This window comes from Podarcis tiliguerta (assembly GCF_965153285.1).
Source record: "Podarcis tiliguerta genome assembly, chromosome: 4".
Taxonomy (NCBI): domain Eukaryota; kingdom Metazoa; phylum Chordata; class Lepidosauria; order Squamata; family Lacertidae; genus Podarcis; species Podarcis tiliguerta.
The window spans coordinates 674,791-692,829 of NC_139537.1; the positions used below are offsets into that span (position 1 = coordinate 674,791).

At 42.9% G+C, this 18,039-nt stretch overlaps 3 protein-coding genes across 7 annotated transcripts in view; all 3 read left to right on the forward strand.

Annotated features, from left to right (window-relative positions):
* The window catches only part of HPX (hemopexin), a 512,404-nt gene that overhangs the window by 392,751 nt on the left and 101,614 nt on the right, over positions 1–18,039 (forward strand). The gene's annotated exons all lie outside the window — the stretch shown is intronic.
* LOC310675545 (uncharacterized protein) overlaps positions 1–18,039 on the forward strand; it is a 288,356-nt gene that overhangs the window by 209,522 nt on the left and 60,795 nt on the right. The gene's annotated exons all lie outside the window — the stretch shown is intronic.
* LOC310675631 (uncharacterized protein) overlaps positions 1–18,039 on the forward strand; it is a 136,517-nt gene that overhangs the window by 78,498 nt on the left and 39,980 nt on the right. Inside the window, exons 1-2 of one of the 3 annotated variants that reach the window (XM_083436595.1) lie at positions 7,349–7,409; positions 10,397–10,522. In XM_083436595.1, the coding sequence (XP_083292721.1) occupies positions 10,489–10,522 (34 nt within the window). In that variant the 5' untranslated portion in view covers positions 7,349–7,409; positions 10,397–10,488. Of the gene's footprint in view, positions 1–7,348; positions 7,410–10,396; positions 10,523–18,039 lie in introns of those variants that run through there. The other 2 variants (XM_083436596.1, XM_083436594.1) reach the window with 2 other exon arrangements.

Here is an 18,039-nt window from a genome sequence, read left to right on the forward strand (position 1 = left end):
TGCAATAAGTATTCTTGCTGCTGCTGTAGCATACATAAAGAAAATCCTATCTTTCTTGTGCACCTGTTGGCCAACCATGCCCAGGAGAAAGGCTTCTGGCTTCTTCGAAAATGTGTATTTAAACACTTTTTTCAGCTCATTATAAATCATCTCCCAGAATGCCTTAATCTTAGGGCACGTCCACCAAAGGTGAAAGAATGTGCCTTCAACTTCTTTACATTTCCAACACTTATTATCGGGCAAATGGTAAATTTTCGCAAGCTTGACTGGTGTCATGTACCACCTATATATCATTTTCATTACATTCTCTCTTAGGGCATTAGATGCCGTAAATTTTATGCCGGTGGTCCATAACCGTTCCCAGTCAGCAAACATTATATTATGGCCCAAGTCTTGTGCCCATTTAATCATCACTGATTTCACTTCCTCATCCTGTGTATTCCATTTTAGTAGCAAGTTATACATTCTTGACAAAATCTTAGTTTTGGGTTCTAACAATTCTGTCTCCAATTTTGATTTTTCCACCTGGAAGCCAATTTTTCTATCCATTTTAAATGCTTCCATTATTTGATGATAATGGAGCCAATCTCGGACTTTACTTTTTAATTTATCAAAACTCTGTAGTTTCAATTTGTCTCCATCTTGTTCTAAAATCTCCCAATATTTTGGCCAGTTTGCCTCCATATTGAGCTTTTTTAGTGCTTTTGCCTCCATTGGGGACAACCACCTTGGGGTCTTGGTTTCAAGCAAGTCTTTATACCTCATCCAAACTTTAAACAATGCATTCCTAACAATGTGGATTTTAAACATTCTATGCACTTTAACCTTGTCATACCATAGATATGCATGCCAACCAAAAACATTGTTAAATCCTTCTAGATCCAACATGTCAGTGTTTTCAAGAAGTAGCCATTCTTTTAACCAACAAAAGGCTGCCGCCTCATAATAAAGTTTCAGGTCTGGCAGGGCAAAGCCCCCTCTTTCTTTTGCGTCGGTCAATATTTTAAATTTTATCCTTGGCTTTTTGCCCTGCCAGACAAATCTGGATATATCTCTTTGCCACCTCTTGAAACAATCAATCTTATCTATAATTTGCAGTGTCTGAAACAAAAACAACATTCTTGGCAATACATTCATCTTTATCACAGCAATACGACCCATTAAGGAGAGTTTCAAATTAGACCATATATCTAGATCTTTCTTTATCTCCGACCAACTTTTCTCATAATTGTCTTTATATAAATTTCCATTTTTCGCAGTCATAGTAATACCCAAATATTTCACTTTTTTCACTACTGCCAATCCTGTCTCATTCTGAAATCTTTCTTTCTCAATTTCTGTTAGATTCTTTGTCAAAACTTTGGTTTTTGTTTTGTTCAATTTAAACCCTGCCAGTCGACCAAACTCTTGGATCAGTTCTAAGGCTCTTTTCACACTGGATTCTGGCTCCTGTAATGTCAGAACTAGGTCATCTGCAAATGCTCTTAATTTATATTGTTTAGCTCCGACCTGAATCCCTCTGACCAATTGGTCCTTTCTAATCATATTCAGCAACACCTCCAGGACTGATATAAACAGCAAAGGAGAAATTGGGCAACCTTGTCGCGTACCTTTCTCTATTCTGAACTCCTCAGTGATTACACTGTTTACAATTAACTTAGCTTTTTGTTCAGAATAGATTGCACCTATACCATTTTCAAATTCCTGACCTACCCCCATACTTTGGAGATTTTTCTTCATAAAACTCCAAGAAATATTATCGAAGGCCTTCTCCGCATCCACAAATATTAGAACCGCCTTAGTATTTATTTTTTCTTGTAAAAATTCCAGAATGTCTATTATATTCCTTACATTATCTGATAAATGTCTTCCTGGGAGAAAGCCTGCTTGGTCCTTATGAATCTCCTCTATTAAAACCTTCTTGAATCTTCTAGCCAGAATATCTGCAAAAATTTTGTAATCCACATTAAGTAATGATATTGGGCGGTAGTCTTTGAGTTGGTGTTTCTGAGTCTCTACCTTTGGTATAAGTGTAACAAAAGCTTCTTTCCACGTATCTGGTGCCTTCTCCCCCTGAAGTATTTTGTTACAAACTTCTTTCAATGGCTGAATTAGCCAGTCTTTCAGTGCTTTATAATATCTAGCAGTCAGTCCATCGGGTCCTGGAGACTTGCCCAGTTGCATATTCTGAATGGCACTCTCGACCTCTTGGTCTGTTATGCTATAATTCAATTTCAATCTATTCTCTTGAGATATTTTCGGTAGCCCATTCGCTTTCAAGAATTTCTCTATGTCTACTTCCTTCTGGGGTTGTTGAGAATAAAGCTGTTTAAAATATTTTTGAAAAGCGGTCCTTATTTCTGTAGGGTTCTGAATAGTTTTTCCTTCCACTTCTAGATTTGTTATTGTATTCAACTTTTGTCTCTTCTTAATTTGCCAAGCCAATAATTTCCCACACTTGTTTGCAGATTCAAAAGTTCTCTGTCTCATTTGTCTGATCTTCCACTCAATCTCTTGATTTACCATTTGCATATATTCCACTTGATATAATTTAATCTCTCTTAGAGTTTCCTTTGAATTTGGCTTTAATCTCAATCTCTTTTCTCCTTCATTGATCTTTTCCAAGATCTTTTCCCTTCTTTCCTTTTGTAATCTCTTTTTAAGCGTATTTTGTTGTATCAAGAACCCTCTCATAACAGCTTTACTTGCATCCCATACGATTCTTTTCTCCACCGTCGTGTTCAAATTTATCTCGAAATAGTCTTTCAAAGTTTTCTGGGCCTTTTTGTTCACTTCCTCATCCCTGAAGAGAGAGTCGTTCATTCTCCATCTGAAAGAACCAGTTGGTAGTAAGTTCATTCCCATCTTTACTGCATTATGGTCGGAGCAAGTTTTTGGGCAGATTTCCACCTTTTTTATATTTGGTGCCAGTCCTCGGGTGATCCATATTTGGTCGATTCGTGTCCAAGTCATTTTAGCTTCAGAATAGAAGGTTCCCTCTCTTCCTAACGGATTTTTGGTTCTCCAGATGTCAATCAAGTCCAGGTTATCAGTCAAATCAAAAAAGGTTTTCGGTAGTCTACCATCCTTGGTGACCACCTGTCGTTGCGCCTTGTCCATATTTGTTGAAACCACTCCATTCATATCTCCCATCAAAATCACACTGTATTCCAAATATTCATTCAGTGTCTCATGCAGCTTCTTAAAAAACTCGGATTTTCCCTCGTTTGGTGCATACACTCCTACTATCAGATACTTCTGTCCATGGTACTGTATTTCAATTGCCAAATATCTTCCATGTTCATCCTTAAACATAAATTTTGGTGTAAGGCTCTCTTTGGCATATATTACTACTCCTCTTTTTTTGACTTTGTCAGATGAGATAAATTCTTGACCCAATCTTTTGTTAATTAAAATTTTCCTATGGAGCCTGGTCACATGTGTTTCTTGTAAGCAGATCAAGTCCAATTGTTCTTTCTTTAAAATATGGAATATCGATTTCCTCTTTCGAACTGAGTTGAGGCCATTACAATTCCAGCTTAGAAGTTGCAGAGACATGATGAATTTATTCTGTTATATTCCTCCAGATGCTCCCTCTGTCTTGTCTTTATCTGTCAAGTCCGGCGTTGTCCTCTTCTTTCTGTTTCGTTTCGGCCTTGCTCCTGTCTTGTCTTCCTCTCCCTCCTCTGATGACTCCAAGGAATCTGCTACTTTTAATGTTCCTTTCTGTAGGTCCTCTCCATAAACTTCTAAAAAGGCGTTCTTGTCTTCCACTGATCTTACTTTTGTCTTTCTTCCCTTGATACTGAAGGAGAGTCCTTCCGGAAATTCCCACCTGAAAATGATGTTGTTTTTTCTTAATTGAATAACTAGATCTTTATAATTCGATCTAAGGTCCAGAAGATGCTTTGGAATATCCTTGAAGATCTCGACTTTGGATTGATTAATTATCAATGATTTTTGAAAATGTAGTCCCAAAATCTTGTCTCTTTCTTCTTTGGTTCTAAATGTAACCAAACAGTCTCTAATTTTGATCTTCTTGCTTGTTCTTCCCAGACGAAAGGCACTCAGGATCTTAAATTCCTCCTTCTCAGGCTCCAAAGTCCAAAATTTCTGAAATTCTTGTGTCAGAAGGTCCCGCAGGCTTCCTTCCTCGATCTCTGGAACGTTTCTAATTCTCAGATTAGTTTGTTTATCTTTTAATTCCAGCATAGAAAATCTTGCTCTATACTCCTCCAATTGCTTGCTCATCGGTGGCAATTTCTCCTCTGTAGCAGCTGCAACCCCCCTTGCCTCCTCAGCAATTTTTCTTGTCTCAACCGACGCCTCAAATAATTCCTTAATTGAGGCTGTATTCTGTTTTATACTGGCAGAGTTCTGTTCTATCTTTTGGAAGGCCTCTGTTACCCCTTTGTTTGTTTCTTCAACTTGACTTTTTACTTCCACAACTTGTTTTTTAGTTTCTGACACTTCTTGTGTCAGTTTGTCTAGGGATCCCTGTACCCTTGCAAATCCTGCAGTAATAAGGTCTTCTGTCCCAGACATTTCTTTTACTTTGGGTATAACAGAGGCACTTCCTGTAGGTTCAGGGAAGGATCCCCTCCTTCCCGTGTGAAAAGATTTACCAGATCTTGTTGTTTTGTCTTGAAATTGCTGTAATTTTCCTTTTCCCTCTGCCATAAGCCACCAGTTTCAAGGTTACTCTGCAGCTGCAACTTATTTACCAGTTCAAGGGAAGAGAGTGGAATTTTCCTCTATTTACTTTGTATCCCTGCAGTAATTTCAGTAGCCACCAGGGGGACCTCGGAAATATTACTATTAAAAAAATACAATGTATCACCTTCTCTCTTTTCACAACCGATTCGAAACAGTAATGTCCACAATACCAAGTTTCAAGTAGAATTCTCTTGTCCTGGTGGGCTGGCTCCTTCAAACACTTAAATATTCTTTTGAATGCTTCACAGTCTTTCACAGTCTTTTAAGACTTCACTTTCACTTTTGGCAAACCAAAACGGCAGTCCGGACAGCTTCCCTGCTGCCTGGGGGGGGATTTTCTATTGTCCTTTAGCCAAATCCAAATCTATTCACAATCAAACGTCTAGGCAGTATATCTTAGTCTTATAAGTCTCTTTGATCAGACAGAATGTCCCTCCATTTTCCCCCTCCCCTTCTAATAACAGTGGGGGGGGGGGGGACTTTTAACGTCCTTTGACGGCTCAGGACGATATTTCTCAATCACAGAGACCTTTCATGCAGGCAAAAATATCTTTCCTATCTTTTCCCCTCTCCTCTCCTGCTTCCGGAGAGGGGGTCTTGTCTTAAGATTTTCGGATTTTTTATCCTTTCAAAGACGTCTTTAAAGGTTTTAGTCCACAGAGTCTTTGCTTTAAACTATTTACACAGCGGAAGGCTGGCTTCCTGTTTAGACCTTACCGCTTCGGGTTCAAATTACTTCTCTCTTTTACTTCAAGTCCCAATTCTAATCCAACATTCAAAATCTTGCTTTTCTTTGAAGTTTTAACTTCCCCTACTCACGGGTACTTCTTTTCTTTTGTAATCCAAATTGTCTCAGGAAAAAGCCGGCGCTCTCTCGGCAACAGCTGCGCGACGTCACTCCAGAGAAGTAGCGATCGACTCTCAGTGCCTCGCCACCCCCGCCCCGCTCAGGAGCCTTTACCAGACTCCTTTTACGTTTGGGGGGGGCGCAAATGGCACCCACCGAGTCCCACGGCCGTAGGCTTCCTCCGCCTACGGTTTCAAGGGTCCACCGCGTCGCCGAAGCGGTAAGACCCCAGTTTCTCTGGAGCTCTTCCCTCCGAGGATCAAAGGGAAGCCGCCATCACCGCCGGCGCTCGGCTCCCAAAAAAGGGACTGAGGGAGATGCTCAGAGCCCAGCCAAGAGCCAAAGGCCCCCCCCCAAAGGGACCGAGGGAGATGCTCAGAGCCCAGCCAAGAGCCAAAGGCCCCCCCAAAGGGACCGAGGGAGATGCTCAGAGCCCAGCCAAGAGCCAAAGGCCCCCCCAAAAAAGGGACTGAGGGAGATGCTCAGAGCCCAGCCAAGAGCCAAAGGCCCCCCCCAAAGGGACCGAGGGAGATGCTCAGAGCCCAGCCAAGAGCCAAAGCCCCCCCCCAAAGGGACCGAGGGAGATGCTCAGAGCCCAGCCAAGAGCCAAAGGCCCCCCCAAAAAAGGGACCGAGGGAGATGCTCAGAGCCCAGCCAAGAGCCAAAGGCCCCCCCAAAAAAGGGACCGAGGGAGATGCTCAGAGCCCAGCCAAGAGCCAAAGCCCCCCCCCCAAAAGGGACCGAGGGAGATGCTCAGAGCCCAGCCAAGAGCCAAAGGCCCCCCCAAAAAAGGGACCGAGGGAGATGCTCAGAGCCCAGCCAAGAGCCAAAGGCCCCCCCCCAAAGGGACCGAGGGAGATGCTCAGAGCCCAGCCAAGAGCCAAAGGCCCCCCCAAAGGGACCGAGGGAGATGCTCAGAGCCCAGCCAAGAGCCAAAGGCCCCCCCAAAAAAGGGACTGAGGGAGATGCTCAGAGCCCAGCCAAGAGCCAAAGGCCCCCCCCAAAAGGGACTGAGGGAGATGCTCAGAGCCCAGCCAAGAGCCAAAGGCCCCCCCCAAAAGGGACTGAGGGAGATGCTCAGAGCCCAGCCAAGAGCCAAAGCCCCCCCCCAAAAGGGACTGAGGGAGATGCTCAGAGCCCAGCCAAGAGCCAAAGGCCCCCCCCCCAAGGGACCGAGGGAGATGCTCAGAGCCCAGCCAAGAGCCAAAGGCCCCCCCAAAGGGACCGAGGGAGATGCTCAGAGCCCAGCCAAGAGCCAAAGCCCCCCCCCCAAAAGGGACCGAGGGAGATGCTCAGAGCCCAGCCAAGAGCCAAAGGCCCCCCCAAAGGGACCGAGGAAGATGCTCAGAGCCCAGCCAAGAGCCAAAGGCCCCCCAAAAGGGACCAAGGGAGATGCTCAGAGCCCAGCCAAGAGCCAAAGGCCCCCCCAAAAGGGAGGGAGGGAGATGCTCAGAGCCCAGCCAAGAGCCAAAGGCCCCCCCAAAAGGGACCGAGGGAGATGCTCAGAGCCCAGCCAAGAGCCAAAGGCGGAGCCAGGGGGAAGCTCCCCCTTACAGCCATTCAGAATGATAGAAATTAATAGAAATCAGAGTTCTGCCCTGGCCAAGTGAGTGTGCAATGTAAAGGGGGGTGAGCTGGGGGGACTCGGCTTGGCAAGGGTTAAAGGGAACCGAGCTGCCTTCCTAGAGAGGCCAGGATGAGGTTTCCGGCTTCCCAGGCAGCAAGGCTCTTCTTCTTCCTTAGTCTTCCCGCCTCTTAGTGCTTTCCTGTTTCGGTGTCTCCCCTGCAAGGGCTGCCTCGCTCTCTCTCCCGGGATCTGGTGAGTCTCCTCTCTCTCTGGGATCTGGTGCGTCTCCTCTCTCTCTCTGGGATCTGGTGAGTCTCCTCTCCATCTGGGATCTGGTAGGGGTCCCAGGGCTGCAGCAGGGGAGGGGGCCGGGGGGGCCTGATCTGCTCCTGCAGGGGGGGGGACCCCAAGTCAGGGAGGAGAGGGTCCTGCCAGGGAGGGGCCGGGTCTGCCACGCTCTCCTTCCTGCAGATCAGAGGATCCCAAACTCAGTTGGCCTTCCGCCCCCCCCCCCACGCTTCAGAAAAAATCTCCCATCTTTAAACAAAGGAGTCCCTAGAACTCAGCATCACTGCACAACAAATGGTTTTCCAACGCTAGACAAGGAGGTGGACTCCCCCCCCCCCCAAAGAAAACCCCACGGGGAGGGAAGAAGAAAAGGTGGGAGAGGAAGGCCAGGAGTAAAGAGAGGGATCCCAGCCCAGAGTCTGGCTGCTGCATTGGGGACCAGTTTCCCTCGCACCCAGAGCAGGGCATCCCAGGACCACATCCTCTCTGTCCCAAAGGGGTTCTTGCTGGCAAAGCAGCCGGAAATGGGCGCTGCTACTCCCTGAGCCTCCAGGGACCTCGGCATCAATGGCTGTGCGTGTGTTCAGCCATCTAAGAGAATAATAACGTCCAGATACATTCCTGGCCCTCAGATCAAAGAAAAAGGGACCCCACCCCAGGAGTCAATCTGGAGAGCGGCAGAGAGACCAAGTGCAAGAAAAGGAGACAGAAGCAGGGGAGTGGGGGTGGGGGGAGCAACTCCTGAGGACCCCCTGGTGAGGACCCCCACTAGAGCCAAGCAACCATTTTTCACAAGATGCAAATGACTCCTTTGTCAGTCAGTTCCAAATTCATGCAGTTACTTTACGGAAGCATTTAATGTTTGATGGATTACTGTATTTTAATATTTTGTTGGAAGCCTCCCAGAGTGGCTGGAGAAGCCCAGCCAGGTGGGTGGGGTATAAATAATAAGAATAAGAATAAGAATAAGGATAAGAATAGTAGTTGTTGTTAATTGAATTGATATACCACCCTTCATCAAAAGATCTCAGGAACATTGAAAACATAGAACTCAAAAAAAGTATACAAATGATACATCACCTCAAATCCTTTAATCAGGTGAGTTTTCTCCTTTCGAAGGGGCAGGTGGAATCTCCACGGTTGCTAATAGAATAACGTTGAAAGGCTAGTGAAATATGGGGAACCAAGAGCATCTGCTTGGCATGCAGTATTATTATTATTATTATTATTATTATTATTATTATTATTTACTGGAAGGCAGGAGCAACCAGGCTGATTCACATCACATAAATCCCTTCCGTTGCCTCCACATTTTGCATTGCAATCTTCCTTCTAGGAGGGCTAGAGTATGGTTACCAGATATTTTTCAATGAATCCGGGGACACTCCCCCCCCCCCAAGCTGAGTAGCAACAGGGAGTCAGTAGTGGGGATGGTGAGGCAAAAGACCCTGGCTCCCTCTCCTTCTGCCAGAAGCCCCCCTCCCTGCTCGTCTCTCAGAGCCAGGAGACGTCTGACAATGGAGGAGCAAAGGCAGGCTGCACGGCTGGATCGCTTGAACCCCAGAGAGGGGGGGACTTGGAAAGCTGTGGGGAGCCAGGGGCCTTCACTCTCAGCAGCTGATTCCATGGAAGAAGAGGCTCAGGGAATTCTGCTCAATATTGACCCAGAGCAGAACTCCAATGTATAGTTAGCAGAGTGAAACCTAAACACATTGCAGGATTCCCCCAAAAAAGACCAGAGGCAATTATTTATCATCCAGCAGAGCTTCACTGCTACTGAAGACAAATGAGCATAATGGTCCCAAATCCAAAACGTTCAGGATTGGCCTTGGGCATAAGAAATCCAGTTGCAGCAGACTTAACTTAAACTTACCACAACTTATGTCTAAACCTTAACACTCAGCATACTATGTACAGAACACCAGAAGGAAGAGAGAGAGAAAGAGAAAGTGAAACCCAGGCTCCTTCTGGCCTCTTCTTATGGTCAGCATGACCTTGACAGAAGACATAACAGAACCACTTTAACCCAGCTGTACTCAGCTTCTCTGAAGGAGTAACGGAAAGATCAGGAACTTTCTGCTTGTTTCTTTTACGCAGAGAAGCTTCCGGAACCCTCTTGAATGAATTAGTATAGGAAATATCAATATCAGATCCATGCTTTCTGCACTAAGAAATGCAAACTGACAGACCCTCTGGGAATGAGCTGCTCTTCTCATTCGGCCTGAAACTCAGCCAAGTCTGTGAACATCGTGCTCTTGCTGATAAAGAGTTGACTCCAGCTGTGAACTGTGGGATTTCCTGCCCAGATAACTCTGTGACACCAGCCTTCTGCATGTTGCCAGTAGGATTCATCTGTAGTTGCAGTTTTCATGGAATCCTAGAGTTGAAAGGGACCCCAAGGGGTCAAGTCCCACCCCCTGCATTGCAGGAGTCTCAACTAGATCACCCAAGACAGATGGCCATCCAAACTAGGCTTATTGTATTTCTAGATTGATCACTGAGTGCTGAAATAGGCTTCTAAGCAGTGGACAGATGATTACAAATAGTGGCCAGGATTCACCTAGCCAGCCCCATCTGCTGCAAAATATAGCCTGCCCCCCATTCCTCCCCCTCCATGCCCCCATGAACCCCTTGAATTTGGCACTAGAGCACTGGGAGGGAACCTCCCCAGAACAACTCACGAGGAGGGGAGAAAGTGGATCCTTCCATCAGGGAAACTGGGATGCTTGCGTAGGCAGAATAACTTGAAAACCACCAGGAGGAGTACCACCTATTTGCACAAAGATGAATGTCCGTAATTAAAACACAGGATAAAAGAATTCCATTAAAGTGTTAAAATAAGCATCCAGAATTAAAATGTGCAGCAAAGCCATCCTATTGAAACAGCGCAGCAATTAAGAGGAAGGAAATAACAGAGCATTGTGTAGCAGATCATATTTCTGCTGTCTCAGAGGAGGACATTTGCCTTTTTCTTTTAGGGTCCAGTTTGCTTTGAAGACATCTCTGTTTCTTTCCCTGAAGAGGAGTAGGAGTCGCTGGATCCTGACCACAGAGCTCTGCACAAGGCATCATGGAGGAGAATCGTGGGATCGTGGCCTCTCTTGGTAAGGCTCCCTGTGGGATCGTCCTATCTGCCTGGAAATTCAAAAAATACCCCTATGTGACAAACCTCATACATTTCCACAGAGCTCAACAGCGCCCCCTACGATGCCTGGGAACCTAACACCCCCAAAATAAACCTTGAGCAGCAAATTACACTTTTTTCTTATATATAGAATTTTAAAAATTATTCTCCATTTAATATTGTACATTTGTGTCATCATTATCCGCTATACCACCCTGGCTCTTTGGAGCCTCAACTTCCTTCCCTGCCGCCTCAGATTTCGAAATTAACATTTATATCATTGCAATTTGTACATTTTCCAATTCCTATTACACTCATTACAGAATGGCTCAAAATTTAAATATAGAAAGGTAGAAAATTTCTCATTACAGGTCTTCAGACAACCCTGCAAGTGATCTTAATTGCTTACAATAATCTTTCAGATATCGTATAAATTTACTCCAACCCTTCTGGAATACTTAATTGTGCTGGTTTTTCCTGTCAGCGTCACCAGATCTGCAAAGTCTGCCAATCTTCTAACAGAAATTCTCACCATGTCAATTAATACTTAGTTTGGGAATCTTTAGCTTTAATTCTGGCCTTACAATGCCTTCCCATGGAGTGAAGCAAGTTTCTTCGTTCTGCAGCTGTAATAATGTGAAACCAAGATGGATCAGAGAACGGAACCGTCCAGGAGACATTTTGTTAACATTAGTGACAAAAAAAGTGAAGGATGCAATCCTTCAGAATAGCTTTGAAAATGATCTCGTGGTTGCTGGACAGAAAATAGACATCTTTAGAGAAATTCCTCTGAAATTGAGATTAAGAAGAACAAAATACCTATTTTTGACAACGGCTCTTAGGAGAGCCAACATCAGATACAAATGGGAATTTCCTGAGGGTATCTCTTTTACATACATGAAGAGGAGATATAAGCTGACATCAGAATTTCAGGCGAGAGAATTCCTGGATAAAAATAGGAGAGACTTGGACCCCAAACAAGACAGGGGAGACCCCAGATCTGAGCAAAAGAAAGCTTTGGAACAACTTGCACTGGAAGAGGCGGCATCAGATCTTGTTAGGATATTTCCGTTCCACCTTAAAAGGGAGCAGGATGTTTGTGTCACAGCCTGCGCATTTCCTGTCTCACAGGATGTTTCTGTTGTGTCTTTTGCTTTCGTTTCTCTCTCACTGCCAGACATCTCTAGCAGGCAGTCATGGTTTTTCTCTGTTCTGATCAACACTGAATAAACTTCTATATAATGCTCTCCTGGGTGCAACTTTTGCTGTGCTTTATCTGCTGATAAGAGCGTGCATCGGCTCTAGAATGTCAGAAGCTATTTCTAGAGCTCCTGTCGCTAATTGCTGATACTGCGTGTCTACGGGAGTTTGATGGACGTCTGGAGACGACATGGAGGTCAAGATGGACTTTGTCTCCCTGGCAGTATCCCAACAGATCTGAGCAAAAGAAAGCTTTGGAACAACTTGCACTGGAAGAGGCGGCATCAGGGAAAACAGATATTGTAACTGACTCTGGAAATGGCCAATCTTAAATTACTGAGCTGGAATGTTAACGGTTTGAATTCTGGAGCCAGACGACATCGGATTGAACATGTAATAGCAAAACAGAAATTGGATATAATCTGTCTCCAAGAGACACATATTGCAAAAAAGCATAAAAGGGTGTTAATTAGCAAAAAATTAGGTATGGACTTCATTTCATCAGATAAAACAAAAAAGAGAGGAGTTGTTTTTTATATTAATCTTGCACTTGAACCCAAATTAATTCAGAAGGATGAAAAAGGCAGAATTTTAATAATACAAATTAAAATCCAGGGAGATAAAGTGATATTGGTTGGTATTTACGCCCCTAATGATAAAAAGCAACTTTTTTCAGGAAACTAGAAACAGAACTACTTGAATTTGCAGATCAAAAGATTATTTTAATGGGAGACTTAAATGGAGTTCCAACTTTAGACATATAGCAGTAATTCCAAAACAAGACACAGATTTGCTGCAAATTAAAAACTATAGGCCTATTTCCTTGTTAAATAATGATTATAAATTGTTTGCAAATATCCTAGCTAACAGATTAAAAAAAATATTAAATGAATATGTACATCAAGGTCAAGCCAGGTTCCTACCAGGAAGACAAATGAAGAATATAAGGAATATTTTGAATATATTAGAATATTTGGAGGCTAAAAATGAAAAGAAAGTGGCAATGATGTTTATAGATGCTGAAAAAGCCTTCGATAATGTTTCTTGAAAGTTCATGATAAAGTTGTTAGAACAAAACAGAAGTGGTCCCAAGTTTTTAAAAGCAATAGCAGCAATCTACTCAGAACAAAAAGCTAAACTAATTATAAATCAGGTGATAACGGATGATTGTAAGATCCAAAAAGGAACAAGACAAGGATGCCCATTATCACCATTATTGTTTATTCTGGTCTTGGAAGTACTTGCCAAAAACATAAGAGCAAATAATGAGATTACAGGTGTAAAAATTGGGAAAAGTGAATTCAAGTTAAAAGCGTATGCAGATGACAGTGATAACAGTGGAAGAACCTAAAACTTCACTCCCTAAAGTAATAGAAAAAATTCAGAATTTTGGGGAAGTGGCAGGATTTAAGCGAAATAGGAATAAAACTAAATTATTAGTTAAAAACATGAAGAAGAAAGAACCGAATTAGAACAAAACATTGAGATTGAAGTCCATAAAAAGGTTAAATATTTAGGGATTTGGTTAACATCAAGAAATATAAACCTATTTAAAAATAACTATGAAAAAATTTGGCTTGAGGTAAAAAGAAATTTAGAAATATGGAGCAGAATGAATCTCTCAATGTTAGCAAAAATATCAACGATTAAAATGAATGTGTTACCAAAAATGCTATTTCTTTTTCTATTTATGGTGTGAAAAGAATAGAGTGCATAGAGGTTTTGAAAACCACATCTTTAGAGGACCGCTGAATGAGGTTTGGAATAGGTATAAAAACCTTTTAGAATTCAAAACACCATACTGGTTATCACCATTGGAAATTATGAGTGTAAGAAAGGTCAATATGTCAGGGAATTGGATTACATATGAGAATTTGATGGTGAAAGAAGGTAATAAATGGAAACTAAAACCATATGAAGAAGTTAAGGAAAATGTATATGATTGGCTGCATTACCACCAGATAAATGCGATGTTTAAAAAGACAGTGTGGGAAAGAGGTTTCCAAGAAAAGCAATCGAGGTTTCAGCAGGAAATTTTGAATACTGATGTTAAAGTTCTGTCAAAAATGTATAAATTATTGCTTGAGTGGCATACGAAAGATGAGGAAGTGAAATCGGTTATGATCCAGTGGGCCAAAGATTTCGGATATAATATTCAATTTGATCAATGGGAAAAATTGTGGGAGGAGGGAATGAAATTCACTGCATGTACTACAATAAAAGAAAACGTAATGAAAATGATGTATAGATGGTACGTAACACCAGTGAAACTTGGTAAGATGTATAAAATCTGTAATAAATGTTGGAAATGCAAAGAAAAAGAGGGAACATTTTACCACATGTGGTGGGAATGTAAAAAAGTGAAATGCTTTTGGGAAATGATTTATAATGAGATGAAGAAAATGTTGAAATATACATTTATCAAGAAACCAGAAGCATTTCTACTTGGGATAGTAGGGAATGAAATTAGTAAGAAAGATGTGAAACTGTTTAGATACGCAGTGACAGCAGCAAGAATTTTGATGGCCCAGAAATGGAAGCAGGAAGAAATGCCGACCAAGGAAGAATGGAGAATGAAATTGATGGAGTATGCAGAGATGGACAAATTGACTGGAAAAATAAGGAACCAACGTGATCAGAGATTTTCCGAGGACTGGAGTAAATTTACAGAATATATCAAAACTGAATGTGAGGAGCAACTAACGCTTGTTGGCTTTCAGGAGGCTTTGTGAAAAAGACTGATAGAAATGTTGTTTAAAAAGAAAGGTTAAGATTAAGAGATATAATGTGCAATATAAATGCAAGAAATGTGAGACGTAGTGAGAGTATGGAGAATTCTCAGATAGGCTGATGGAAGTCAAAAAAGATGTTTATGTCAAAACAAATGTTAAATCTGGAAAAAATGTTTATTGGAAAGTGAATAAAAATTATTTAAAAAAAAAAAAAAATGCTATTTCTTTTTCAATCAATACCAGTCATCCTGAAAGATGAATGCTTTAAACAATGGCAGAAATAGATTTTAAGATTTATCGGGGGGGGGGGGCAAAAGGCCAAGGATAAAACATAAAATACTTACAGATGTAAAAGACAGAGGCCGGTTTGCCCTCCCAGACCTTAAATTGTATTACGAATCTGCTTGTTTGGTATGGATCAGGGACTGGATGAGATTGGACAAGCAAGAGGCACTAGAACTAGAAGGAAATGACAACAGATTTGGTTGGCATGCATACTTAGGGTATGGGAAAGGGAAGATTCATAGAAGCTTTTACAACCATATAATCAGGAAATCACTAATGAGAGTATGGGAGAGATATAAAGACTTATTGGAACAAAAGACTCCATGGTGGCTTTCACCACATGAAGCATTACTGCTCAAACCACTTGGAAAGAAAGGAAAATGGCTCACATATGCTGATTTATTAAAGGAACATGATGGAAAATGGAAATTAAGAGATTATGATGAGATCAAAGATCACTTTCAGAGTTGGTTGCATTATTGACAACTACATGAAACATATAAAGAAGACAGTAAGAAAGGATTTAGTTATACTAGATCTAGGTTTCAAACGGAAGTGATTGAAGGGAAAGTGAAACTACTGAATGCCGCATACAGCATACTATTAGAATGGGAGACGAAAGATGTAAAATCAGTTATGATTAAATGGGCACAAGATGTAGGTCACAACATTATGATGGAAGATTGGGTTAAATTATGGAAAACTGACTTAAAATTTACAGATTGTTCCCTATTGAAGGAGAATTACATGAAGATGATGTACAGATGGTACACAACACCAGTGCAGTTCGAGAAAATGTACAAAACTAGTTCAAACATATGTTGGAAGTGCAAGGAAAAGGAGGGGACATTTTATCATATGTGGTGGGATTGCAAAGTAATTAAAAAATGTTGGGAAATGATATACAACGAACTGAAGAAAATGTTCCATTTAACATTTGTTAAAAACCCGAGGCATTTTTGTTGGGGATTGTAGGGAAAGACCTGCCAAAAAAGTTGAAAAACATCTTCATGTATGTGACAACGGCCGCGAGAGTTCTGGTAGCACAAGGATGGAAGACTGAAGAAATCCCAACTAAAGAATCATGGAAAGAAAAATTGATGGATTATGCAGAACTGGCAAAATTGACACATAAGCTACGGGACAAGGATAACTGTGACTTTAAGGATGAATGGGAACCTTTCACAAAGTATTTGAAGACGCAACAAAGCGAACTGGACTCCTTGGCAGGTTTTGAATAAACATCCCCAATTTTTTTCTAAAAATGTTTTTGAACTGATAATAATTAGCTAAACAGTTGGAGGATCTATACATCTCTGTAACATGCAGAAAATAGCATTACTGGAGAAACCAAAGACTGGAACTGAGGGAAGTTGGGGGTGGGGGTGAGGTGGGGGGATGAGTTTTGTGGGGGGAGGGGGGAGGAAAAATGGGGGGGGGAATAAGGATATGTTTTTGGAAAATACGTTTTGTTATAACTTTGAATAAAAAAAACAAAAAAAGAAGAAGCAAGTTTTTTAGTTCTGCAGCTGTAATAATGTGAAACCACGATGGAATTATTGCCTCTATTAATTGGGCTTTATTGCTGGGTTGCTTCTGACTAACAAGTTTCTTTAGTCGGCTCCATGGATTTCCGATTGGGTTAATTTTTGGGCTATTCCCAGGACATTCTAGCAGTGAAATATCATTATCTTGAAACCACCTTTTGCACACAGCAGCAATTATTATTATTATTATTATTATTATTATTTATACCCCGCCCATCTGGCTGAGTTTCCCCAGCCACTCTGGGCGGCTCCCAATCAAGTGTTAAAAACAGTACAGTGTTACATATTAAAAACTTCCCTGAACAGGGCTGCCTTAAGATGTCTTCTGAATGTCAGGTAGTTGTTTATCTCTTTGACATCTGATGGGAGGGCGATCCACAGGGCGGGCGCCACTACCGAGAAGGCCCTCTGCCTGGTTCCCTGTAACCCCACTTCTCGCAGTGAGGGAACCGCCAGAAGGCCCTCGGCACTGGATCTCAGTGTTTGGGCAGAACAATGGGGGTGGAGACGCTCCTTCAGGTATACAGGACTGAGGCCGTTTAGGACTTTGAAGGTCAGCACCAACACTTTGAATCGTGCTTGGAAACGTACTTGGAGCCAATGCAAATCTCTCAGAACCGGTGTTATGTGGTCCCGGCGGCCACTCCCAGTCACCAGTCTAGCTGCCTCATTCAGGATTAATTGCAGTTTCCGGGTCACCTTCAAAGGGAGCCCCACGTAGAGTGCATGGCAGTAGTCCAAGCGGGAGATAACCAGAGCATGCACCACTCTGGTGAGACAGTCTGCAGGCAGGTAGGATTTCAGCCTGCGTACCAGGTGGAGCTGGTAGACAGCTGCCCTGGACACAGAGTTAACCTGCATCTCCATGGACAGCTGTGAGTCCAAAATGACTCCCAGGCTGCGCACCTGGTCCTTCAGGGGCACAGTTACTCCATTCAGGACCAGGGAATCCCCCACACTCACCCGCTCCCTGTCCCCCCAAAACAGTACTTCTGTCTTGTCAGGATTCAACCTCAGTCTGTTAGCCCCCATCCATCCACCAACCGCCTCCAGGCACTCACACAGGACCTTCACCGCCTTCACTGGTTCTGATTTAAAAGAGAGGTAGAGCTGGGTATCATCCACATGCTGATGAACACCCAGCCCAAACCCGCTATCTCTCCCTGCAGCTGCATGTAGATGTTGAAAAGCATGGGGGAGAGGACAGAACCCTGAGGCACCCCACAAGTGAGAGCCCAGGGGTCTGAACGCTCATCCCCCACCACCACTTTCTGAACACGGCCCAGGAGGAAGTAGCGAAACCACCGTATAACAGTGCCCCCAGCTCCCAGCCCCTCTAGACGGTCCAGAAGGATGTTATGGTCGATGGTATCAAAGGCCGCTGAGAGATCCAGCAGAACTAGGAAACAGCTCTCACCTTTGTCCCTAGCCCGCCGGAGATCATTGACAGTGTGACCATAGGAATTTCAGTCCCATGGTGAGGCCTGAATCCCGAGTGGAAGGGATCCAGCAACATGACATGGAGCTGAATCCTGCTGAAATAGAAAACAAACAAACAAACAAACAAATAGAAATGTTCATTATCTGGGAAAAGATCACATGCAGAACGCTTCAGTTTGGGCTCTAGTATTTCATTTATGTATTTTAGAGCATTTACATTCCCTTTGATGACACAAATTCTGCCCACACCTTTTGCTATCATACAACCCCAGATCATCACACTATCTGGGTGT